The sequence below is a fragment of the Notolabrus celidotus genome, chromosome 12, assembly GCF_009762535.1.
Source record: "Notolabrus celidotus isolate fNotCel1 chromosome 12, fNotCel1.pri, whole genome shotgun sequence".
Lineage (NCBI taxonomy): Eukaryota > Metazoa > Chordata > Actinopteri > Labriformes > Labridae > Notolabrus > Notolabrus celidotus.
The window spans coordinates 26,010,445-26,038,047 of record NC_048283.1 but is presented as its reverse complement, the minus strand read 5'-3'; the positions used below and the strand labels follow the sequence as shown (position 1 = coordinate 26,038,047).

Genomic DNA, 27,603 nt, shown 5'->3' with positions numbered 1-27,603 from the left:
AATTTTAACAATGCAAAACAGAATACAACATGAGGTTAAAAAGGATATACATGAATTAAACAGAGTGAAATGGTGTGACAATAGACCAATAAATCAGTGTTTAAGAGGTTTATCAAAGATAAATAAATAAGATAAATAAAAATAAAAATAAATTAATAAAATTGGCTAAGTAAATAAAAGCATTAAAAGGACAACAAAAGAGGTTTTCAGAATGAGAGGACGACATCACTTCAGGAAAATTAGAAATAGTGAAAACAATAAATTGGGAACGTTAAAATACTAAATGAAAAAACTGAAAATAAATTAAAACAATAAATAATCAAATAAAATTTAAACAATTATTTAGTTTGATAAAAACTAAAAATAATTTTAAAAATAGAAGTGAAAGCAGTTAGAAGGATGAAGTCACATAAAAGCAAGTCTGTAAAAATGGGTTTTAAGAGGAGATTTAAAAGATGTCACTGACTCTGCGTTCCTTATCTCCTCGGGGAGGTCGTTCCAAAGTTGAGGGGCTCTGATGGAGAAAGCCCGATCCCCTTTACATTTGAGCCTCGACTTTGGAACAACCAAAAATGCCCCACCTGAGGATCTAAGGCCGCAAGATGGCTCGTAATTTGTTAGGATTTCTGTAATGTAGTTTGGGGCGAGACCCAGGCAAACTTTAAAAGTGGTTAGTAAAATCTTAAAATCTATTCTAAAACGCACAGGAAGTAAGAGGAGAGAAGACAGGACAGGAGTGATGTGATGTTGTCTGTTAAAACCAGTTAGAAGCCGAGCTTCTGAATAACACGCTCTTTATGTATTTGTACTTAATCCCACACACTGTCATGCTGTTGAAAATATTCCCTTGAGTTTTAAATGTGTGTGAGGAGGCCACTTTGGGGATGAGCTATATGAAAACCATCTTAATGTATGTGCATGGTTTCTTACGGAGCAGCTGCTGCAGAGGGAACATATCAACAGCTCAACATCATGTACAATGTATCAGCTCAACTGGACATTATGCTAGCAATGGGATGAATTTATACTAAATAGTTACTTTAGTACTTTCATCACTCTGTGTGCTCCAGTTTGTGCAATCACTGCCTGTGAAGCGTTCAAACCCTCCCATCAAGTAGATGTTATGAGCGGCATAGACAGAGTAGGCCAACAGGATTGTGGGATAGATATCACATCACTGAAGTGAGAGCCCTGACAATGTGGTGTTGATGAACGACAGCCAGACAAAGATGGACCAGCAAGTCCTGATCCATCTTTATGCAGCGAGACAACAGGACGATGAGGACGACGTGCCAACTAACATAGCTTTTACTTTGCTGCTTAGCACGCACCAGGTGGGAATATCTCTCCTGTTTGTTCAAGTTGTCCAAGCATCCTATTAGTCAAGTGAAGTCAAAATACGGCCTCAGTTGGTACTGGCATACTACGGTGGTGGAGTCGAGGCATGCACAGAAGCACCTTCTGCTGGAATAAACATTTAAATGATCAATAAAACAGCAGAGATTCTCAGGTCGGTGAAACCTACAGCTGAACAGACTATTGTGACGGTTTGAAGCAGACACTCATGGCTGTGAAAAGTTCAAGGACGTTACGTTTTCTCTCACCATTCCTCCTCTCTCAGGAGAACTCAGGATTTGTCAACAGAGCTGGTATTAGTCATCTTTTTAAAAACTAAACCCGATCCTCTTTCAGCAGATTGACAGTTTCCAGTCTGTGAAGAAACTTGGAGTTTAAGTTGAGAGACGGCATCGGCGCTCTTTATACAACCAAGGCAGGCCGAATCATGATTGGTCAATACTACTTGGACTTCAAATTGACACCAGAGTGCTTCGGACAACTAAGTCAGAAACAGTTCATACCCAAACAAACACAACTAGTCTGATCAGAGGATTTGGCGACAGATCAGAAACACTGAATAGACCAGTCTTATCTCTCACACTCGTCTGAGGTGGCTGAAGTTTCAGGCAGAATAATGCTGACGCGTGTTTTCCAGGTTGATCTTTTTTTCCTGCTGTATCCACACAACAAAAATGAAACTTCATTGGCTTTCTTTAATTTATCTTCACAAATGACACCCTGCCAGCTGGTGTGTCCTTATTCTCTTTTTGTCTGTCTCCTTTTGTGCCTCTTTCAAAGTTTGTCTGTACTTCTCTCAGAGTTTTAGCAATGAAAACTACCTGGATATTGCCTCCTATCTGCAGGCTATCCTCTTCTCGTGTCTGTGAAGTAGGTATATATCTTTTAGGGCTTGCAGTGCAATAAAGCTCAAAAAATGGTGACAACAATAACATTTGCATGCTATTTTGTCACTTTTGTCACCCTGTAGTTTAGTCACGGCTGGATCTCCATGCTCTTGCTGACACCATGATGGTAAACAAAAACACTGCACTTTAAATTTACATTGCACTTTAAAAATCTCCCACACAGCCCCGTCGACGAGTCAAAAGTAACATGCACTCAAAATATCACCATAGTACTTTGAGTTTGAGCTACTACCTACGAGCTAAACTTACGGATGCAGCTAATTAGGTTGATGTCAGAGAGCAACCGCTTCACAAAAGCCGACAGAGCTCTATTTTGGAGAGTGCGAATAACCACAGAGCTGTGGCTGAAACAACTTCAAAGGAGTTAACAGCACTTGCTAAATAGGTGGAACATGATAGCAGGCCAGTCAACAGTGTGGAAACCTCAGGAAGTCCTCAGGTTGACAGATTTTTGCCTTCACACAAAAAGGATCGGTTTAAAAGAGGCAGCAACCAAACTGCTGAAAAGTGAAAATGCTGTCACATTAACCGAGCATCATTTGACATCAGGGAGTAATAAAAGTTATCTCGGAATAACTGCACACCATGCTGACACTGATTTGACATTATGTGCATGCACTTCTTCATGTTAACAGTGTTCTCCTTTGAAAAGTAAACACTGTGTTTCACAGAATGAGCCCTTTAAAGCTGTCTCCTGTCTCTACGTCCGGGTGTCAGACCGTACTCCTGCAGCTGTGCAGCAATCTAAAAGTAAAGATAATAAAATACATTTCATTGTATTCATAAGATTCATTTTGAAAAAAAACACTATAAATTGAATTACAGTTTTAATATGGACTTGAAATGCAGAACGATTGAATTTTAAATGCTACTAAAATGTTTTTTTTATTTCCATAGAACCTCTCTAAGTTTGAGAAGGGGAAACCATTTTATAGTCTGTCTTCCACAAGGAGAAACAAGACAGTTCTTTCATACCAGTTCAACAGGGATCAGACAAGAACATAACATCGTCTCCTGTGGAGCCGGTAACAGCCTCAGCGACAGTTTAGTGACGGATAGAAGAAAAAAAGGACAAAGATCCGGAGCCACAGCTGCAGACAAAAACCTGGCCACTTAAGAACGAGAGGCAAAAGGAGAGCATCATCACATATATGTTATTACCTTTCTTCTTAACTCCACCACATCGTAAAAGGCAGAAAGAGACGGAGGGGGAGAGAAAGAGTTTAAATGAGCCAGAGAGGAAAAGAGGGAGGGAGGATGTCCACTTGTTGTAATTAAATTGCGCGTACATGGCGAGCTGAGCTGTTCTGCAAACACACACAATAAGCACACAGAGCCTCTCCTCTCCCTCACACCACAGATGAATATGTTTCCCATGGTGACTTTATTCGCCTGAGCAGCGCGAGAGGTGAACTATTCTCACCCGCTCTATCTCACTGAATTAGCAGTGTGAATGCAGTCTCCCTTCCTTTGCCAATCAAGACAATGAACTGCACTCTGGGCCCGTCTGCGGTGCTGATAACGACCCATTTCAGATGAAAGGAAGACAGAGGTTGGATATCAACTATTGATGACTGGAAGAGACAGTTCTATCTGTCTTCCTGCATTCAGCTTTTTCCCTTATTATCTTGGGGAGATTTTTTCATTATACAAAGAAAATGAGCAAGGCTGGATGCAATCTTTCTCGTTCAATTACTTCCACAGCACGGCTAATTATGAGCATCACCAGCATTTACACACTCTCTGTAGGAGAGACCATTAACTTGCTGGAATGAGCTTTAGCTCCTTGTCACTATGGCAAATAGAGGAAAGTGTGCATACAAAACATGGACGCATGCGATTTCAACTGCTGGTCTATGTTTGTACAGGTGTGGGGAAATATAAGGTATAAGCTTCCACCTTTGATTTTCCTATCATGTGCGTCTCTCTCTCTGTAAAATTGGACTGGATCTTATCTTGTCTTGCGGTTGGGTCTTTGTTAATTATTGAACATAGAGTACGGTCTAGACGTGCTCTGTTTGGAAAGAGTCTGAGAATAATGTTTGTTGTTATTTGGTCCTTTGCTTTGTGCTTGTTGCTTAAACATTTGGGTGTCCAAACAACTTATCAGCAGGCATCAATTTGGTCGATCAAATGAACTTAATAAAGAAAATGTAATGACATACAGGTGAGTGGATTCATTTCTTTGTGGTTAGAAGAAATCCGTCTGTACCTCTGCCCACTGATCCAGCTGATCCTGTGGTTGTGTTGAGCTGCAGACTCTACGTAAAGACTTTGAGCCATCGGTTCACCTTCAGCTGTAACTTGCAGAAGTCAGAGATACCTGAAACTTTTCTCTTCAGCTGGCTCTCTCTCTGCAGAGACGGCTGGCTTTGAACCAGAAGAGTCAAACAGACAAATGCATGGAGGGAGGAGATTGGTATGAAAAAGATGAATACTGTGTGTATGTGTAAATCCCTCGGTGTGTATGTGTAAATCCCTCTGTGTGTATGTGTGTGTGTGAGTCAAACGGGTCAACAGAGATGGCCCTGAGCTCTTTCAGCTATGATGAATGACACCATCTAATCTACAGAGCTCCTGCATCTGCATTTTAATAATTTACATCAAATTAAATTGGAGCTAACGACTGTTTTTAAATTGTAATCATGAAATGCGTCTTACATATCCACATTCCCTCATAATGGTGGAATGATAAACTTTAAACACTCTCGTCCTCTTCCTCTCTTGGATTGATGAGCCCTGCACACAGCCAGACATGAGTGTCTGAGTCATGCCTTCTTCTCTTCTCGTCCTTGTGAACACAGCCACCTTTTGATGGAAAGTGCACGGAGGACTTCTATAGTCAGAATGATCAAAGACTCGTCAGGCGGCTCAGCCACCGCAGTCTTGAGGTAGGAAGGCTAAATTAACCTTGAAGTGATGATACGTGGGCACATGTGAGGCATTATGGATTTATATATACTAGGACCGGCTCCGGCAACCTTGGTTTCATTACCTCAACTCTCTGGTGACTGTACCTGAACCGTCAGTGATTAGGAGCCATCACCTCCCTCACAGGTGCCATCTGGTCAGGGAAAGTGTACAGATTGAAATGCAAAAGGACTTAAGTGTATCTTTGCTGCATGGTGGCAGAATAAAATGGGAGACATGTTCAACAAATATTGGATGAATTATCTGCTATACTTTCTAAAATCAAGCATGGTGCTCAAGAAGATAGGAGCAGGTGAAACTGCTGAAACCACAACACAAACATCTATATTATTTATGCATGTTGATGTGTTAGTCTGTTTATATGAGAATCTCTTTGAATGCCATCATTGCTTCCCCTGAATGAGCTGTTTTTCAGTAAAAAGAACCTCTGTATACCTTCAAAGTTGCGCTCCAGAGCTCATATTCACAACCATTTAAACTTTCATTTCCTAAATGAACAACAAGCAGGGCTTTCAAGGATGTAAATGTGCTGTACTTTAAGTCAATCATCTGCTCCTGAAACGCAGTTTTGAAGCCGATCGTTGGCAGGTGCCATATTGGAAATGTTGAACGCAACCAAACATCATCCAAGCTAGTGTGAGGTAAAGAGGCGGGCCTTCAGCCTTTTTGCTAACAGCTACAGGGTACCTGTCAATCAAGTCAGCTATGCCCTTATTTGGGCAAAACTTGTAAATTTCATATCTTCAAAAATAAGTAAAAAAAAATTCAGACTTTAAACTGTTTTTTGTACCAGGCTGTAAAGATCGTCTTCTTTGAATTGGTGTGTATGTGGTTTCTGGTGTTTCTGCAGCCAGCCTCTAGTGGATGCTCGAGGAACTGCAGTTTGTCACACTTCCACATTGGCTTCATGTTTTAAGACCAGAGGTTGCCGCTTGATTAATACATAAAAACATAACATGACAAGACTTAATACAGTCCCAATATAGATGCAGTATTATGTTTATTAGACTGAGTTTGACTGAGTTTGAACTCAGTCTGAGTTTGAGCTCTATTTTTGGTAGTTAAATTGTGCAGAGTCGATGGAAATCTCTCCCGTCCTTTCCAGATAAGACTAAAAGCCACATTAAGGGAGGAAGGGTTATAAACTCCTGACTGCTTTTACCGTCAGGAGAAGGATCGCTTCCAATTATCCTCGATATCTTAATGCCCCTTGAAAGTACAATGTCTGTGTTTAATGAGGGTTCATTTCCCAGGAATCATGTGTTCGATGGAAGCATATCTGTCTACATGGATTACACCTCTGTCATGTTCCTATATCTTAAAGAGTGTGTGATTTGGTACATTATTGAACAATCACTGAGAGAGAGAGAGAGAGAGAGAGAGAGAGAGAGAGAGAGAGAGAAACAGAGGACTTTCTAACGTCTGACAAAGTCTTTGTAGTTTCTTCTGGTTCTGAATCTTGCAGAACCACACCTGATGCATTCTTCTTCTTCTGTTATTAGTTGGCAGTTAGCGAACAGCCTTCAGTCGGCTACAGTCACTGTGTGTGGGTGTACTACATCATGTTTAATATGTTTATGCATCATGTGTTTATCTGCTTTCATGCACACTCACCTGAACGATCTCCAGCATCTCAGCTTTACTGATGTACCCGTTCCCATCCAAGTCGTACATACTGAAGGCCCACTTCAGCTTCTGCTCCAGTTTGCCGCGTGACGTCACACTGAGCGCGATGATGAACTCCCGGAAGTCTATTGTCCCGTCTCCGTTAGCGTCAAACGTGCGGAAGACGTGCTCCGCGAACTTGGAGGCATCGCCGTAAGGGAAGAAGTTACCGTAGATCTTCTTGAACTCCTCCATGGAGAGGTTCCCGCTTGGGCAGTCCCTCAGGAAGCCCTTGTACCACTCTTGGATCTCGTGCTCGGTGAAGTCGGTGCTCTCCAGGAGGTCCTGCATCACCTCAGGACGGAGCTTGCTGTTCTGCTTCCCCATGACTGTCGGTTCTGTCAATTATCGGCGCACACAGCTGGAAATGAGACGGGGGGAGAGGGTTTGGGTTAAGAATAGTATCAACATACAACAACATTTTAAAGGGCGATGCTATATTCAGACATACGAGATTTAAGGGCTGATATTTCTCACTTTCATCTTAGCGAGCCTGAGCTGACAGACGTCTTTCATTTTCATTCAATCTTCATTGGTACACAGCAACTTATACAACTTGAAACCCTCCCCTCCATATGATGTGATTACTGATGGTTTCACAGTAAAACAGTTTACATCACCATCGTTCGTGTTGTTTTCTGCAGCCAGTCATTTGAAAGACATGATTTGAATACGTTTTATAAATATACTTTACTTCCACAATGTCTCTCAGTGCCTGTGTGATGGTTTAATCCCGTCTACGAATCAGCCACCAGACTAGAAAAAGACTGTGAGTCTGCGTCCTTGAGTGCCTTTACGGAGTATTAAACAAAAACGTAAGCAAACCTTATTTTCAGACTTTATCCGATATAAACCCTCCTTTTATTTTATACTATTGGAACTTTCCATGGAAAAACTGCACTGTGCCCTCACTGTAGGGACATCACAGCACCATATGCACAACATGGGTTTAATTAGTCTATAAACTCTTGTCACACTCTAAACGTACTTAAGAAGCAGGGGAAGAAAAGCTGCTGGAGGCAAATGATGTTTAAGTTAAAAAAAAAAAGAAGCTATTTAAACAAACAATCTGATGTCGCTGATCTCTACTGAGAAGGATGAAGCCTTTTCCAACAATCTCTGTTGTCCACTCAAATAATTATGCTGATGTGTCATAATCTGCATGCAGCTCAAGCAGAGTATAGCCTCACATTATCACCCTCTGATTATAAACGTCATTTTAGTCATGAAGTGTGAGTTTTAAGTTGGAGGATGATGTAGATACTGAGGTCGTAAAGCACATCAACCAATCGCCCTATAATCATTTGAAAAGTTGAGTAGTTCAGTGAATGATACAGCATTTTAAATGCATCTTCTTTTTACGTCTATAATCTTAAAGAACTGAAGTGAACATTTATAAGTCACAATAAATTTCTTTAAGGAAGTTTAAATTATGAAAGTATTTAAATTAGGAATGGGCAATGATTTTCAAATATTAGTTTGCTTTGTAAAAATCGAAGAGTTACTTTGAATATTTTCTCAATTTAAAAGTGCAGTTTTTCATCGTTTTAACCGGTACCTGGTTGTAATACGGTATTCCCGCCAGACGGTGGCTATAGAGCGTCTTGAACAGAAGAAGAAGAATGCTAACTGCATTAAATAGCAAAAGAAGAAGAAAACATTCCAACAGTCACAGTGGTTTTCTCCATTTCTGAATCTCACACTACCAAACACGGATTTCCAGAGACTGAGCATGGTTATGAAATATAAACATACTTGAATATTTGAATAATCGTCGAATAGATGCCAATGATTATCAAATAATATTTTGGCTTGAAAAGCCCATCCCTACTTTAAATCACTTGTGTTTCCAAGATGGCAATTTTATAATATAACGTCTTTAATCATCAAAGTCTTAATCAAGACACACAACACAACAAATGCTCTCCTCAGACTCTTTCCAAACAGAGCAGGTCTAGACCGTACTCTATGTTCTATTATTAACAAGACCCAACATCAAGACAGGATAAGATACCAGTCCCATCTTACACACAGGACTCAGTCTGATCTCATCTTAATCCACCATGAGCAGAGCACTTTGTAGCATTTAGCAAGCTACAGTGGCAAGGACAACTTCCTTTAACAGGCAGAAACCTCCAGCAGGACCAGACTCATGTTAGACACACATCTGCATTAGATTTTGTACTTTTAACTACAGAGTATCCTCGTTATTCAAACTAGAAGACGTATGAAAACAGCAACTATATTCTCACTTATGGCAACCTAAGCGTAAGTGTAGCTGCCTGTTCTCAACATTAAGCTCTACTGCTTAGATTTTTTTAAACATTTCTTGTTTATTATGCCGATCTTTCCAGACAAAGAACAGATACACAGACGTACTGGTGGAGGGTTGGACGGGGAAAATCAACGGTCAGGGTCCAAACTAAAGAAACAACAGTCTGAGTCTGTTTTATATCTCAATGTTTGATGACACAAACAGGAAGCGCCCACTCCTGGCTTCAGTGAGATTGGGCTTTCAGTACAGTAATAACACTATTCTTGCATGTGTATCTAAATATGTATGTGGTAGCAGAAGTATAATTAAGGAGCCATCCTGTCCGCCTGTTGCATCAACACGTTTGCTTAAAGCCCTTTTCAGCTGATGCAGATGAAGCGCCAATATTCTTATGCATGGGATGACATGCTCGCCTCACCTTGGCCTTCACAATGTGATGTCTCAGGGAATGATCCACATGTGTCCTCAAACCAACCTAGCAAGGTCCTCGGGAGCAGGTATTCCACAGTTTGCTGCGGGTGTATGAGCTCATTCCTCCAGCAGGTACAAAAAAAGATACCAGACAGTATGAGCTCAAGGTTCAACCAAGGCTATCACTCAGGGAAAATTCTTCAGTGTGCAGGATGTTTGAGAAATACTAACTATTAAATGTTATTCCAGCTCCAGTATTACCCCAAAAAACACTAAAATAACCAGCTGAAAATGGAGAGGGTGATTCATAAAGAAAGATGAGATTTATTGGGGAATTACTTTGTTAAACTTTCCTTGTTTTACTTCTAACACAAATGTTTGCTTTCACATCACATGTGAAAAAGAGATCAACATTTAAAATGGGAAGGGGAGGGCACAGGTTTTGCCTCATGGTTAAGTTGCAAGCCCAGTTAGCAGGCTGCTCTGGTTTGCTTCCAGCCTGCTGCCCTTACCTGCATGTCATTCCCCAACTCTCTCCCGATATCCTACCCTATCTACTGTCCTCTCCTCTACAAATAAAGGAATAAAAGCCCCAAAATACGTGTGATTTTACACTTTAAAAAAAAACCTTATTATACACACCTGTACTCACAGCAATTCACATCACTACACATGATTAGTCTATGTCAGAATTTCCTTTGCCCATAGACAGTAACACAACTAATGCACATTTTGATGATGAGGGAGCAGATTCAAGTGGCTCAAAATAAAGCAGAGAAAGATGACCCGCAGAACGACAAAACAAAGGCCGTCTAGATCATGCATTAACATGCACGGTCCTTTTGAATGAAAAATAAATAAATGTTGCCGTTAGGAACCAAAAGGCAGATCTGAAGCCACAAATCTGAGAAATTGATTCCCAAGTACTGAGAAGTTCTCTTCAGCTGCTCCAGAGAGAAGTCATTCACAAGAACGGAACAGACAAGAGAGCTGACAACCTGACAACACAACAACTTTAATGAATGATGCAGTATGAGCTCAACAAAACACGAGAGGAAGACATGGAAACATCACAAACCTTTAGTGGCAGGAGCGTTATTTATAAGTGAACGTCTCAGGGTTTGATAAAGAAAGTTTGAAAAACTCAGACAACAATAACGCAAAGAGCTGCTCCTGGAGCTGACCCTCAGTGATTACACCTCACTCTGTCAGCAGGCTGCTCCTTAATGGAACCCACAACAACGGATCTGTCAGTCGCAATATTACAGAGCACACGCACACGCACACGCACACACACACACACACACACACACACACAGGTTCAAAATATATAGAACACCCTGCTATATTAAACTTTATTCTGAGTCTTTATGTCTAAGCAACCACTCTGTGTGTGATGGTAGCTCTATTCTTGTAACTAATATCAGGACGCTATCTTACTAGATCTCTTTGTTCCTGCTTTTAACATTGATTGAATCTGTTTGCTTCGTGAACGAGTCGTATGGTGAGGAGATAAATGTTCTCAACAGGGTTGAAACACATACAGAGATATTTCTGTATTCATAGAGAACAAAAGCGTGTGCATGTACATCACTGTCTGCTTGAGACTGACAGCAGCTGGCATCACATTGAGTAGTCATTGATGAATGACAGGGAAGGTTTCTGTGCCTCTCAAAGCTGCTGCGTGCTGAAGTGTGAATAAATGTCAGAGAACATCAGAACGTCTTCCATCCATCAATCCATCTAACTTCTTGCGCTTATCTGGGGTTGGGTCGCAGAGGCAACAGTCTAAGCAGATCGACCCAATGCATTAGTCTCCCCAGCAACACTTTCCAGCTCCTCCTTGGGAATCCCAAGGTGAACCTAGAACGGGTGGGAGATATAATCCCTCCACCGAGTTCTGGGACTACCCCTGGGCCTCCTCCCATTTGGATGTTCCCCTGAACACCTCTAAAGGGAGGCGTCCAGGAGGCATCCTTATCAGATGCCCGAACCACCTCAGCTGACTCCTTTCAACGCAAAGGAGCAGCAACTCTATGCCAAGCTCCCTCCGGATGTCTGAGCTCCTGACCCAATCTCTAAGGCTGAGCCCAGCTACCCTTCAGAGGAAACTCACTTTTTCAATCTCATCTTCTTGGCTTTCTTAGAAAGGACAGTGAAGAGAGAGAGTCCGGGGCATGTAGACATGGCATGTAGCTAAGAGCTGAGTGTTGGTGCTGGAGCAGGCCCCACTGTGGAGGACTGAGCCTCTAAATAGAGCACATGCTCGAACCTTGGAGCCAAACTGGCACCCTGACACCACTTTCACTTTTACCCACATTTATCAGGCACTCTGTGGAGGAGGAGGAATGATGCTCTGACGCTTTTCTAAAACCTTAAGGCAAGATTATCAAGACATTATAAAGATTAAACTCTGAATTATGTTGGTCACTGTAACTTTACTCGTTCATCTTGACTCTGGCTGAGCGGCACATTGAGTTACTTTCACAGAGATTTATGGGGGACACCAAAAAGAGTGGTAGTGTCTTGTGATTGACTGATCAGAATCAAGCATCTTACACGGCCGGAAGATCATTAAGATTATTATTATGATCTAAGTTGCTATTGCTAAGTCTGTATCGCTTTATAAAGTTTTTATTTTGGTATTTCCGCTAGGAGGCAGTAAGAATTTGCATATCAGCTAAATATAAGAGAAACATCTAACATTTAGATTTAACATTTATATTTAACATTTAACATTTATATTTATATTTAATATTTAGATTTAATGTTGAACATTTAGATTTATAGCTTACAATTAGATTTAACGTTGAACATTTATATCTATATTTAGCATTTGGACTTGGAGCTAAATGTGGAGAATTGTAGCTGTTATGTTTACAACTTTACAAATGGCACCCCATACATAACAACCTGCTAATCGTACATTATCCCTTACTTAAATGTAAAGGAAAAGAGAATAAGCATCAAAAACTGAATTGTTGTTATGATTTAAAATTCATCGATTAATCCCAATCCTAATGAGAGAGACACGTGAAAAGCAGGAAGAAGAAACAGTGTGTGTAGATGGTGCTGACAGATGCTCTCCATCTTCATCCAACTCTAACACCTTGTTTTCAATAGTCTTCATCGAGAGCCCTCCACTATCATCTTCATCAGTCCTTCATCGACTCCACTCCTGAGCACATCTTTTAATATCTCATTCATAAACCCCTCATCCCTCTCTTCCTCCATGCCTGCACTTGATTTCCGAGCTTCTCTCTCTCTCCGTTTTATTTCATCCTACACACGAACGGTTCACTCTCTTATGAAGCAATTTCCCTGCAGTTACCATAGTAACATTCGGAGAAATCTCACAGCCATTGATGAGCTGTCTGGCTGAGCGTGCTGCACACACACACACATATACGCATGGGTACACACACTACGGAAAGTCAAATACACAGGATAAGTGACTGCAGGATGTGTGTGTGTGTGGGTGTATAGATGACAGAGTGGGTGCAGGTATGTGAGGTGAGTAGCAAGTGATCAACGCTGGTGGAGGTATTAAAACACAGGAGATGGAATAATGATAGAGATGATCTGCTGCTTCTTTCACATTAATCTACATCATGGGATTATTATCATCAGGCCCAATAAACTCTGATCATCAGAGAATCAACCAATAAGATAATGTGTTATTAAATGTATTAAAACAATGTCCAGTCTTCCTTCTTTAAAGCATCACTATTTAGTAGTATTGTCTTATAGTATTCGTCTACTTTGCATTGCACTTACATCAGGCTAGTGACTCTGTTTGGTGTTGCTAAGCAACTCGTGATTGTTGCAGAAAATAGGTGGGGGAGGTGAGCCGCCACATTATTTCTGCATTTTCTTCTGCAATGATTTTTCCTCTGCTGCAGAACTGGAGCATGAAAAGGTATCACCTGGAAGTTTAAATGACCCACAGACAAACATCTCCATCCTTCCATCCATCCATCCAGTTTCTTCTGCTTATCCGGGGTCAGGTCGCGGAGGTAGCAGTCCAAGCAAATGGACCCAGACATCCCTCTCCCTAGCGACACTTTCCAGCTCCTCCTGGAGAATCCTGAGGCGATCCCAGACGAGGCGGGATATATAATCCCTCCACTGAGTCTTTGCCCCAAGTGGAGGAGTTTAAGTATCTCAGGGTCTTGTTTGCAAGTTTTTACCCTTCTTAAATTGATGATTATTTTAAGTACAAATATTCTATTGTTGTTGGTGTGCATTAGTCTCTATTCTAAAAACCATTTTTGTTTTTGAAAATGTCTTACCATTATTTTATTTCTGCTTCTTTCTTGTTTTCGATTGCTGTAAAGCACTTTTGACTTGTATGAAAGGTGCTATATAAATAAAGCTTGATTGATTGGTTGATTGATTGATTTATTGATTGATTGATTGATTGATGAGATCCATATTGTTCATATTAAAGCTGGAGGAAGAAAGAAAGAAAGAAAAGCTAGGCTCGTTTTTTGGTATGCAACCAGACAAATGTCAGAACCACTCCCCCAAAACACACCAATATGCCGGTCCTCACTTACGCTGCAGGATGAGTCAGCAAAAGAGCTTTCGCTAACAGGCTGGCAGACATTAAAAGCTTTTCTCTTTGTGTGTTTCTGCTTGGTTGTGAATGTCGAGCCAGACTGGCTTGAAGTAAAAAGAAAGAAGGTAAACACATCTACAATTCCACAGCAACGCCTCAGCAAAGACACAGAAATCATATCATCTACATTCAGCTGCTTATTACCATGCTAACACAGATTTGTTTAAAGTGGTGCCTTAAACCCACGCGGGTGCATCTTATACATGATGCTCATATTTGTTGAATCAAAATGATCCATTCAATACAAAAAATACTCAATAAATGACTTCATAAGATCATATCAGTTGAATAAAGCTTCTCTTATAGTGCCCCATCTAGCCTCCTTTCCCAAATCTATATCATCATCTGTCGCAGAGGGTGAGGGGGCTCAAACTCCAGCTGCAGCAGCTCCCTGTGGAGGATCTCAGATGGAGACCGGTGCATGGACTGTGCAGATGTCTCCATCTAAAAGGTAAACAATCCAGAGCAGTGCAAAGAACCTCTCTTCCTCTCTAGAAAAACAAAGAGAGTTGGTCATGTGCAGCATGGCCAGCTTTTATCATGTGTGCAGCAAACAGAATATAAAGTCTATGATCCCAGTCAAGGAGGCTTCATCTCAATCTGTTCTGAGACCTGGTCAAATGTTTTTATCAGCTGCAGCTGCATCTTGATTTTTTATTGGATAGTTTATAAGTGTTTGCGTCTCAGTGTGTCCAACCATGATAACAGATCTTAACTTAGCAGGATATGAAGAGCCCTCAGCAAAGCCGTATTTGCTCCTGCTGGGCTGCGGCTGCTTGAACTGCAGCTACTTCTGTGTTTTCCTCTAACAGATGGATACACAAATAAAACAGATTAGTGAATGTATGCACACACTACACTGTTTGTGTTGTAGTATAAAAAACATACATTAAATGGCATCAGTCATTGTAACTTAGTTTTGAACCATGTGTTATCTACCGAACAGGCAACAAACTTATAGTTCGGTGTGCATCGGTATTCTTAAACCTCAGCATCACATTTATAGAGCTACTTCATGCATTTACATTTAATTTATCTTACTGTAGTGAACAGTGGTGTGTTTGAACGTGCTAAAATGAGCATGTTCATTGGACACACTCTTATTTTGATGAACGGTGAACGAAAGCAAAATTATTCTAGAGGGGACATCGCTTAAACTGTTAAATTAAGCCAAATCACAACAAACCTTACCTGAAGACTCTTTCCAAACAGAGCAGGTCTAGACCGTACCCTATGTTCTATTATTAACAAAGACCCAACAGCAAGACAGGATAAGATCCAGTCCCATCTTACAGACAAGACTCGGTCTGATCTCATCTTAATCCACCATGAGCAGAGCACTTTGCAGCATTTAGCAAGTTACAGTGCAAGGACAAATTTCTTTTAACAGGCAGAAACCTCCAGCAGGACCAGACTCATGTTAGACACACATCTACTGAGACCGTGTTGGAGGGAGAGAGTGAGAGTGAGAGAGAGAGAGAGAGAGAGAGAGAGAGAGAGAGAGAGAGAGAGAGAGAGAGAGAGAGAGAGAGAGAGAGAGAGAGAGAGAGAGAGAGAGAGAGAGAGAGAGAGAGAGAGAGAGAGAGAGAGAGATGATAATGATGAGACGGATAGTGATGAGACGGATAGTAGTAGTTATTGTCGCTGGAGTCTGGCATGTTCACAGCAGCAGAGGAAACTACGAGACAAGGGAGCTCAGGGACTCCAGAAATGTCTATGGTTAGTAACTTTAACAGGACAGGAAGGGTTAAAAGTAAGTGATAGGGAGAGAGAGGGTAGAGAGGGAAAGACAGGATCCCAGTGAGTCAGTCCCCTGGCAGTCTAAGCCTATAGCAGCATAACTAAGACCTGGTCCAAGCCTGAGCCAGCTCTAACTATAAGCTTTAAGGAAAAGGAAAGTTGCCAAACACGACTGTTTTTATGAGTGTATCTAGAACTTTTCAGTGCTTTACTATGCCGACAGAAAGCATATTTGTTTTTGCACCATATATTTTGATAAGATTAACACATGACGTGGATCATGGGTTGTGTCATTATGCAACAGAAATGTTTATGTAAACATACAGCAGGGCCTCTTCTGCTAAATGCAGAATAAAGGAAGAGGGCAGAGACTTTGGAGGAGCACCAAAGTCACCTCGATCTTTGTTAATTCCCCTACCCTGATAAAAATCACAAATTTTTAGTTTGTATTTTTGTCTCTTTTGAAGCCTGCAGACCCAAACATCTGATCAGTGTGCTGTAACTGGAGGAACTGGGCCTGTGAATATTAATACAAAGTTTGGAATAACGTCTTCATAAAGCGTACGCATACACAGACAGCATTTAGCAAGTTACAGTGGCAAGGACAAACTTCCTTTAACAGGCAGAAACCTCCAGCAGGACCAGACCCATGTTAGACAAACATCTGCTGAGACCGTGTTAAATCACACAAGAAGCTGACTAGGAAATGTTAAGTTGACGTGCAAGTACGCTGATTAAATACCTTGGTGATTATTTAAGATATTTGTGGGTACTCAGAGGAGTGAGGTAACTAGAAATTGAAATGACAGGAGAGGTGAGTGATTTTTAAATAAAGTGAGAAAGATAATTCAGTGAGTCGTCTGATTCAAAACTTGAGTCTATCAAACAACAGATCCCAGAACAATAACAGCTGTAATAAAGGGCAGACATCCATTTTGTTCCCCCTGCTGGGACCCTGGAGTTAGTCATCCGACCAATTAACTAGGTTCAACGATCCAGCGCCAAGCAGACAGAGAGCATTCACCACTGCACCACTGACAGGGAACTAAACAAATCAGACACGACCTCTGAGTACAAAGTCGGGGGTCCTTTGCTATTGGCGACAGAGGAAGTGAAAAGAACAACATGGATTCCATGTCGGCATGCAACCAGAGCTGATTCTCACAAGAGTGCACCGAAATAGTTCTGACTAATCTGACATGCTGCCTAATCCAGAGTTATCCCAGATCTTTACACATTTATGTATTAAATGCATGAATGCCAGAAACAGCATTAATATGTTATATAATCCTTCTTTAATACCTCTTACATGATAACAACACAGAGTAGCACAGATGCAGTGATCACAGATCTCTGCAATGTGGCTGCATAGATGAAATTACATAACCCGTAAGTTGATTATGAAATCGACTCGAGGAAGCATGTCATCTTGTGCTTCTTGCTTGTTCACTCTTTTTCCCTGAGTCAATACTCACAATGTGCGGTCGCCGCCTCCTCCTGTCAGGTCTGTTACCATAACAACCTAATAAAGGTTAAGGAGGCCAGTTAAAAGTACAAGAGCTGGAGATATAGAGAGAGGATGGCCTCAGGCTGACCAGCTAGCAACGCTAAGCAGCTCAGACCAGACTGCAAACACAGCTGGTCTGCTCTGTCAGGGTTTGGTGTTGATTTTATGTCAATATAAACAAACCCTATTATATATGTGAATTAATTATTACAAGTCAGTGCACCATCAAATGCTGTTGGAAAATAGAGTTTTTGCCACATTGTCAACAGGAAGAGAACTTTTTGTGGAGTGTGTGATCTGGATGTCTCTGGCGCCACTCTTGCAATTTAGAATTAACTACCATGGGTTTGACAAATCAGAATCAAGAATTTAACTGAGCTTGGCAATAAATTAGAGAACTGGGTAATAATCATAGACTGTACAAATAATGGGTGTAGAATCTGTGACGTCACCCATCTGTTCCTGAGCACTGTTTTGAAGCCAATCGTCGGCGGCATCCATATTGGAAAATGCTGAACTCAACCAGCATTGGCTGGGTTTGAGCCTCCAAGCCAACAGCTATAAGTTTCCGTCTGTCAGTCAAGTCAGTCATGTCCTTACTTGGGCAAAAACTCCTAATCTTAATATCTTCTGAGCCGTCGCTACTGGCAGAGTAGCATCAAGCTAACAGAGCTAACACCGGACACAAACGCCACATAGGAAGGATTTCACCTGCTGTGGGCGGACACACAGGACCAGATTCCTCACAGTGAGGAAATATAGTCTATGTGCAAATTGTGAAAATATGTTTCAATGAAATAAATGAGTTAGAATCTTGTTTAATAAAATAACCTTGAAGTCTAAGAGTTAATACTGATCTTAGCTTGCTAGTGTGATATCTAGAAAGTTAGACGCATATTCTAACACTTGAAGCTTGCTTTGAAGCAGAAAAACACAATGTTGTTCTCTAAACGTAAAGCAAACTAAACATTTGCCCTAATTCACCGTGTACTGTGGTTTTGAATTTGTATAGTTTTGGTTTTGGAGAAGTATTTAATACAACACCATCCACCATCTTTAAACACTGCATTTTAAATCTGCACCATGCACAACCTTAAACATGAAGAAGGCAACATTTTCAGCAGACTGCCACGTCTGGTGAGGGTCACCGTGCGATGACTGGACATTTGGTGTTTGGAGGAGGCTTTGGCAGGGTGTAGTCAGCAGCATTGTTTTTATTGATTGATCCATCTGTATGGAACAAATCTGAAAAAAAAAATATCCCTCTCACACTTCAGGCACAATTACCAGCAATACTTTTTATGGCTTTGAACGTTTTAAGCACCAACTGTTGCCTTTTTTAATTATCCTTTGTTCTTTCAGAGTGAATTTTCCATTAAAATGATGACTGATGATGAAAAAGAATGGCCTCCCACTCAATCACACCTGCTAGATACAAATTACCATCAGCATTGTTCGAGATGAAGTGGGCTGGCTGTGAAATGTACCAGAGCTGGACTATAAATGAAAAAGATGTTTGCAGAGCGACTAGAAGAGCAGCTGGAGAATCTATGGTTGTTACAGGAAGAGGTCAATACTAACATGTCACGCATTCTTCTCCCTGTGAGAGAAAGAGTGGAGAGACAGAGAGAGAGAATGTGACTTGGGCAGAGCATGAGCCTGGAGATGGTTGTGATTGAAGAACGCCTCTGGGGACGCAACTAAGCTGGCTCTGCTTCCTGTGGTCAAAGGAAAATATAGAAACAGGATGTAACATCACGGAAAATAGAAAACACAACGGAAAAGACGTCACAGTGGTCAGGTCAGGGGTCGGAATGGACACAGGGAATGGAGATTTATCAAATGGGGACAATGTTTGGGGACTAGTGGTTATTTCTTTCCACTGCTGTGCACAGTAAAGGAACAAAACTCAAGACCTACCTTTTTAGTCACACTTTGAACTGAGTTTTATTCTTAGAACAGTTTTACTTTACCTTACTTTATTTATTTATTCATTTATTATCTAGTTCAAATTTTAGTCACTTTTAATTGTATTTATGCATTTATTTATTTAGTATAGCAAGTATAGCATCTTATTTTCTTTCAATGGTTTAATATTTTACTGTTTTATTATCTTAGAGATGTATTTTATTTTGGTCAGTTTAATTTCCTGTATTGAGTTTTAACATTTTATTTTACCTCCAGTGTTTCCTCATTAAGATATCATGAGTGTGTTTCCTCTGTTAATTCAGCAACTTCTTACTTATTTTCTATTAAGTCATTAATTAATTCATTTTTTATTTTTATTATTATTATTGTTGTTGCATATATTGTGTTCTTGACCTTAGGATTGTAGGATGGGTTTGGAGTCGGGGTTGGGTTGGGATTAGGATGGGGGGTCTTTTTATTTTTAGATATGTATTTTTTATTCTATTTTAAGTTGTTTTTATGTACAGCACTTGTGTTACAATGTCATTGTATGAAAAGCGCTTTATAAATAAAGTCTGATTGATTGATTGATGAATCTAAAACTTGCACTTTTTCCACTCTTATTGTGATTGGATGCATTGACAAGTGGATGCAGAGTTTTGGTGTGTGTAAAACTCAACACAGCTGCAATTTCTGTGGACGGGAGACGTGAAGCAAAGAGATTATTGCCGGAGGGAAATTTTGTCATCTCAAGTTGTGTTGAGATGTTTTGCAAACACTGGTTGTTCTTCTGTAAATGATACTGGCAATGATCGGGATAAGGTACTTCCGTGCACCAAATATTCCAATAGTTGGGCTGCACTGACAAAAAGCAGGCATCCCTCCTGTAATAAAATGTTAAGTTATGGGTTTCAGGGTGGAACAGATCAGTGTTTATCGTACTATTAATAGTGAACTCTCCTTTTGGCTCATGCACGGCTCGCAGAATGACCGAAGACTGAAGAGGAAGTCTTCGTTACTGTAGGTAACTATTCATAGAGAATGAAAGCGTGTAATAAACAGTGACTGAGAGTCCTAACACACCATTTATCAGGTTTGCGCAAAAGATATTCAAAACCAACATCAGTGGCACACAAGTGTGTGTGTGTGTGTGTGTGTGTGTGTGTGTGTGTGTGTGTGTGTGTGTGTGTGTGTGTGTGTGTGTGTGTGTGGGCTTATAGTATTCCTGTTTGCGTTGTGAACAGCTGCCACAACAACACAGAACAAGAAGAAATGCTTGAACATCCCCTCTCAGAGACAGCATCTTCTTCAGCTTACAATACATCCACAGCTTCAGGGAGCTATTTCAAAGCAGATACTGCCTTCAAGTGATATTTAGAAGACAAACTCAGTGATAGCACTCTTTTCTTTTTGCTTCACATCCCCTCGTAAGGCATGCATCCTGACTGCCAAAGATCTCTGCAAGCTCAGAGGAATTCTGAGTAGTTGTGTATCTGAGATCCATCATCTCCTCGCAGCTACACTGTCTTTTCAGCACTCCCTTTGGAAATAATTCACATGCAATATTGTGAATAATTCAATATCCTCCATTCTGGTGGAGAGCTCCTTCTGTGCTCCCTGAAAGAAAGTGAGAAACAGCGAGGTTCTTCATAATGCCACCAGTAGCTGGACTTTGGACTTGGACTTGGACTTTCTACATTTTATTGTTGCCTATGCGATCTCTTCACTGAGTAAAAACATTTCATGTCAATAAATGTGATTTTAGACCAACAACTAGTTTCCCAGCTATTCCCCAAATACTTCTATTGATCTGAGTGAGGATAAATCAGCTTTTTGAAAGCCCTAATCTACATTGGCTGCACAGCATCCCATCACAGGTACAGTGAGAGGTAGTGTGTAGAATAAAGCGGCGTTTAGAATAACAGACTTGGTAGAAATGGAATATAACATTGGTATGTATGTTTAAATTGGTTTCCCCTTCCTCTTACTGTGAGATATCACTACATATTTCAATTTCCACCAAGCGGCAACCTCCGGCCACGAGAATTGAAGCCAATGCGGAAGTGTTAAAAACATGCAGTTCTTTGAGTGTCCACTTGAGGCTGGCTCCAGAAGTACTGGAAACCACAAACACATCCATTCAAAGAAGACGATCTTTGCAGCAGAAATAAAAATGTTTACAGCCTGGTTAAAAAAATGAGTTTGGGTCTGAATAGCTCATTGCTTTATCAGTACACACCGTACGCAGGTGAATTTTTTCATAATGCGGCACTTTCAAAGATGTTACGATTACGAGATTTCTATTATGAGAGTCACAGCTGACTTGATTGAAAGGCGGGCACCCTGTAGCTGATGCTAACAACACACTCAGCTGAAATTAAACTGCCTCAAAGGGAAGAACGAATTATTGAACTTCTGGAAACAACTAGCCAGTGAGAGAAACCTTTCCTCACACTCTTTTACTACATTGTCTCTCACACTAATAATCTCTGATTAACACACTGTGAGTGTGTGATGTTGCTAAAACACAGTGATGACAGAAATGCTCTTAGTAATGGCAGCAGAGGAGTCAATCTTTAAAGTCTGAGAAGGGACATCTGCTCATAGAAAGAGAACCTCCTCTTTTGTCTCTGGTGTGAATTCCTCCGTCAAGATAAAAATAGAGTTTCTGTTTCCCATAGTTCCCTTTCACCAATGCATGGGAACCTATAGGCCGAGCTTATCCTTTAAATATGTCAGTGTGTGTCCTCCCATGTGGGAACCTTTAGCTGGGGGCACTCTGCACCCCAGTAGAGCTGGATTTCAGTTGAGTGACCTCTGACCCCTTCATAAAGAAGCCTATTGGGGCTGACCAGCTGTCTCTCTAAACTACCACAAACGTGTCTGTCCACTGACTCAGTCTCAGAGTCCAGCGCTGAGAGAGGAGGAGAGCGAGGATAACAGTATTTCTCAGAAGCTGCTCGTGGGACGCGTTTGTTTAATTCATTGATATTCTGAGTATTTGATGTCAAGTGTCTCGTACCTAAAAAAGCGGTACACTCATCTTTGAGTCATGTGCAGCCCATGAATGGTAAAAACATCGATTCTATACTCCTTTTAATTGTATGTACTGATTCTTTGTTTTTTATCCCCTGCTTCTTCAGATAAGTTTGGAGTTTACGCTGCAGGATCACAGATTTCAGAGTAACTCGCTTTATTTTAACAGACTGAACAATGAGCTCTCGTAGAGCTTTTTAAACCAGGATGTCGAGTGCTGAGACATTGGAGTCACACAGTGAAGTTTGAGAATAACAGATCTAACATGAACAGTGATCTTGATGAATGAGAAGACCTTCATTTTCCACTTCAAACAATATTCATGCTACACAAAATTCCAAAAGCTTAAAACCTTTTTGAATACACATTTCAGATAACTGAAGTTGAAGTGCACAAAATGAAAACATTCAATCTAAGAGAAAAAATAACTTGATACACCAACTTGAAGTAAGCTTTACCAATGGGTTAGAGTCGCACAGAAACTAACAGAAAATAACTCACAAAGGTTTTCCCTACAGCTTATGAAAAGTTACCACAATCCAATCTTAGAACCAATCTGAAAACAATTTAGCCTCTGGGAAATGGGAAATGACTTCATATATTTTGGGCTTCCAGTGTCGCCCTCATGATAACCAAGCAAATCTTCCGTTTTGGTGCACCGGTAATTATTGACAGCCGACAGAAAAGTGAAACGACTGCATCGTCATCTGCACTGATGAAGATATTCTGACATTGCGTTTCTACCAGCGTGTTCCATGGACTGTTTTCTTGCATTCAACCAGCTAAAGGCAACTCAACCATGACTGTTCAGTGACACCAAGACTACAAATGGGAACCCAAAAACTGCATTCGCCATATATATTGTCCACTGCCTGCAGATTCTACGCTCAAGATTAGGATCATGGGTGCTAGTTGCAGTGAAACTCACAATATCCAACACATTACTCACATTAATAATAATCATATCATGAATCAGGGACTCTAATAATTGATGAATTGCAAGACAATCCCATAATGACACATCGTATAATAAAGTGTGTGATTACTGTCAGTAGTGCCACCACGAGGAGTCGTGAAATAGTGACGTGGTGAGTCAAACTGGGAAATCTGTTTAGAGATGTTTTTAAGTCAAAATATCAAAAGTTGGTGCCAGAGATATTATGATTGTCTCGCTTAAGGATGACAAAATGTTGTCTGGTCCCCTAAATAAGAAATCTGTTCTCAATGAAAATGTGTTTATTCTCATATTCAGTTGACTTACTTTCAAAATGTGCGAGCAGTTACAGTATCCATCATCTGAGAGAACCTGGAGAGGATTTCACACCACAGAAACTTCTCCCTAAGTCTTTCTTCTTATCTTCGAGTGTCTCTCTCTCTCTCTCTCTCTCTAATTTCTTTCTCTTTCTCTCGGTTTCTGCCTCCATCTCCGGCTCGGGGTTGTAAATCAACAGTTATATAAACTGCCTTCAAGTTAGTTTCCATCACCGTTACATGAGACTCCCTGAAGTACAAAACAGGATGTTTTAGAAGCCCGGTTCATACAGTTCAGCTCGGCTCGTGTGGAGCAGAAGCAACCTGCTTCGCTTTCTGCAGGTTTTTTAAAATGAAAGTTGGCATAAACACATAAAACAAATAGAAGCATCTCCGAGCATGTGTGGGCTCAGTGAGAGGGAGGTAAGTCACCTTTTCCATGATGTAACTATCTTAAATCAATTTAGACTTTTATTTAAAGCCTAATGCAACCCTGGATCTCCACGTGTTTCACGCACACTGAACACTTGATGCAGATAATCACCTGGACACTGGTGAGCGAGCATGTGCACAGAGCAGAGAAACTGCAGCTTGTGGATCATCTTTACGCAGAATTCTGATTGTCAAACCTGGAGAGCAGGTATTAAACACTCACACCACAAAAAATAACCTTCCCTGAAGGAAAATGAATAATTACCTATTCCTTAAATAATGAAACCTGCTTTTATATATTTCCAGTTCACCTAAAATATGAGCTGCAGGAGCAAAGCAGGAAATATGCCTTCCTTATTCGAAACTATGAACATTACATTCTTTGTTTGTGAAGGTGGAGATGGTGTGATCAGACAGCACCAGAGGTAATCAGGTTTGATCTTGTAGAAAGTCATTTGGATTCTCACATAGTTTTGTAAATGTGTGTTTCTGAATCAGCATTGTGCAAAGTGTTCAGTGTTGTTCTGATTCCAAGCTTGGAGTCCAAACCTTTATCTGCAAACACTAAAATGTCCCAATGTTCTGCACTACTGACCGATCTGTCCTGATTGTCACAAATTAAATTGGTGTTTTTAAAAAAGGCATGCCCCACATTTGAATCCCACCCTGATGTTTCTGCATGTTTGTCAATCAATGAATGTGTGCTTGTCGAGGACGTTTCTCGCCTGTGACTCATCGTCTCCGAGTCCGTTTTTGCAGAAACTGCAAGCAGAAATGACCGACTATGCAAAAGTTCAGCCTTCATGCTGAAGATGAAGTTGGAAGTTTCAGGAAGCTTTAATCATATCTAAAAATAGAAAGTTTGGTGAGGACAGGAAGCTGACTTTCAAAAAAAGAAAATCAAGATTAAAAAACTTGCTGTACTATTTTATTTGGCACTATGTGAAATTCTTGCAGGGAAACATTCAGCAGCTCACAGACAGATGCACACACACAAACACACACACGTCTGAAGAATAGTCGACTGCTGCAGGATGTCAGATAAAGCTACTGGCGGTATGCTGGAGGTGTGTGTGGCATTCGCAAACCATCGACCCGGCCCACACTTTCAAACCACAAAGACGAACAACATTTCAATGAATGCATGAAATAAATACGACAGAAGGCGGACATCACTTTACTTTTTGTCACATTAAAAATTAAAAATGGCCTCTTCATGTTTACATCCAGTTTACTTCTCCTCCTCTCTGAATGACGAGGCTCGTAAAACTTAAAGAACTGATAGAAATCAAAAACATACAGAAGGAAGAATTCAATATGCTTTTAATATGCAACATGACAGACTGTGAAACTCACAAACTGACATTTTGAATGACCCTTTAGGCAATAAATGAAATGACCTGCATACTCGCCAACCCCAGACGCCACATTAAAGGCAGACGCCAAACAACTGCAGCTGCAGCAGTGGTCTTTGTTTTATGTTTGAAAAGGTGATACTACTGGGCATGGAGTAGAAAAGTGGAGAAGAATGAGAGAGAGTAAAGTTTAGGCACATCTAGTCTACTTGTTATGCACACTTCTCTTTCTTTACACCCTGTTAGAGCTGAATGTGGGCTGACGTGCTTTTGTTATAGGCTCCCTGCGAGGTGGGCTGGGGGGGGGGTTGTTCTAACAGCATTGGGGGGGATAGTGTGGGGAGGTTCTCAAGCTCCACACTTTTAGAAATGTGCTGCACAAACTCAAACTCCCCCTCATGTTTCCTCTGAGAAACAAACATTACAGCTGGACCTGAATGTACGAGGGTTACGTTAGCTCTCTGACGCTTTCCCATCCTTTCTGAGGGGGGCAGGTGGCAGCTGCCGTGCCCCCACCCAGCTCCCAACTCTCTGGCAGCCAGCAGCACCACTGCCTCTAACATTAGCAACACTTTGGGAGGAAAAGCCATGTGGAGCTGCCCATCATTTCCAGCTCCATGCACACACTCAGCCCTGCAACCATCAAACACTCTGCTCTTCATTTCACCGTGCAGCTTTATGCAAGTGCTGAAAACTGGTCTGTGTTTGATTAAACAGTGAGCCACTAAGCATCCTGAGATCTCTGACACCGTGCTTGATTTCTGCACCTCCCTAAAGGATTCAAACGTGGTCACAGGAGTTTCTTAAATGCCTCATGTACTCTCTGTCAGAGAGACAACTTCCCCTCTGCACAAGTATGCAGCTCATACTCGTGGACTAAAAGCTCTCCTCTGGAAGCAACCACTAGCTACTAAAACACACACACACACACACACACACAGACACACACACAGACACACACACACACACACACACACACACACACACACATACACACACACACACACACACACAAAGAGAAAACACAGGAAGCTTACCTCACTTTGTAGCGACGTACAAGCCGTTCAGCAGTCCATCACCAGCACTTTCTCTCTAGACTTAGTTTGTTGGAGCAGAAGCAGAAGCAAAAGCAACAGGCAAGACGAAAGAAGAGCGCTAGAAAGAAACAGACATGAGAGAGAGAGAGAGAGGGAGAGAGAGAGCAGCAGCAGAGAGAGAGAGAGAGAGGAGGGGGGATTACTGACTGAGCGATCGAGACGCGGTTAATAGTGACTGACAGACTACGAGAGGCTCCGAGTCTGAGCAGGAGGTCTGTTTAAAAGCCCACAAACTAATTCGTTCCTCTGCCTGTCTCATCTACCGCTTGACGTCAGCATGGTCACATGACCTCACTCTGGTGTGGAGGGGGAAATGAAAAGGGGAGGGGAGACAGAGAGGGAGAGAGAGAGAGAAAGAGAGAGACGGAGAAGCCTGCATTTCCATGGTAACTGGCATACTGCACCACAATGATTTCAATAGGTCATCTGACACACACACACACACACACACACACACACACACACACACACACACACACACACACACACACACACACACACACACACACACACACACACACACACACACACACACACACACACACACACACACACACACACACACACATAGATTTTTACATACAGAGAAGCTGGTTAAGGACACGCTGAGAGCAGACAGAAGAGAGAAATTGAAGAGGCTGAAGCAGCTTTATAAAAACAAAAGACGTGGTTCAGGCTTCTTACTGTTTCCATCGCTCTCAGGAATAAATGAGAGGAAAGACAGAACAAACATCCCTCCGTGTTAAACCTCTGCACCGAAAACCCCAACATGCATGATGCTCTCCTCTTCACACCAAGCTATATAACCATGTAGGATCTCTTGGGGGAGGGAGGGATGTTTAGAGAGCAGTGAGGAGAGGATGTGAACGTTTCATTTCAGTCAACAACTGTCTTCATTTCATACAACAGAGAAGCTTTCATTAATCAGCATTAAAACACCTCCAGTTGTCAAAAATTGTGACATTGAAGATGTGCTGGAAATGTGAAGCGATGATGCAAATGACATGTACTGTATTTATATCCTGGCTCAAAACACACCTTTTTAAACTGTCATATTCACTCTGATTACTCCTTTTCACTGCTCTGTATCTATCCTGTGCATTTATTTAT

At 41.2% G+C, this 27,603-nt stretch overlaps 1 protein-coding gene across 3 annotated transcripts in view; it reads right to left on the bottom strand.

Annotated features, from left to right (window-relative positions):
* The window catches only part of LOC117822296 (neurocalcin-delta A), a 63,368-nt gene that overhangs the window by 8,834 nt on the left and 26,931 nt on the right, over positions 1–27,603 (bottom strand). Inside the window, exons 3-4 of one of the 3 annotated variants that reach the window (XM_034696956.1) lie at positions 26,434–26,493; positions 6,810–7,221 (exon numbers count right to left, since the gene is read on the bottom strand). In XM_034696956.1, coding sequence (XP_034552847.1) covers positions 6,810–7,187 — 378 coding nt within the window. In that variant the 5' untranslated portion in view covers positions 7,188–7,221; positions 26,434–26,493. Of the gene's footprint in view, positions 1–6,809; positions 7,222–26,433; positions 26,552–27,603 lie in introns of all 3 variants that reach the window. The other 2 variants (XM_034696955.1, XM_034696954.1) reach the window with 2 other exon arrangements.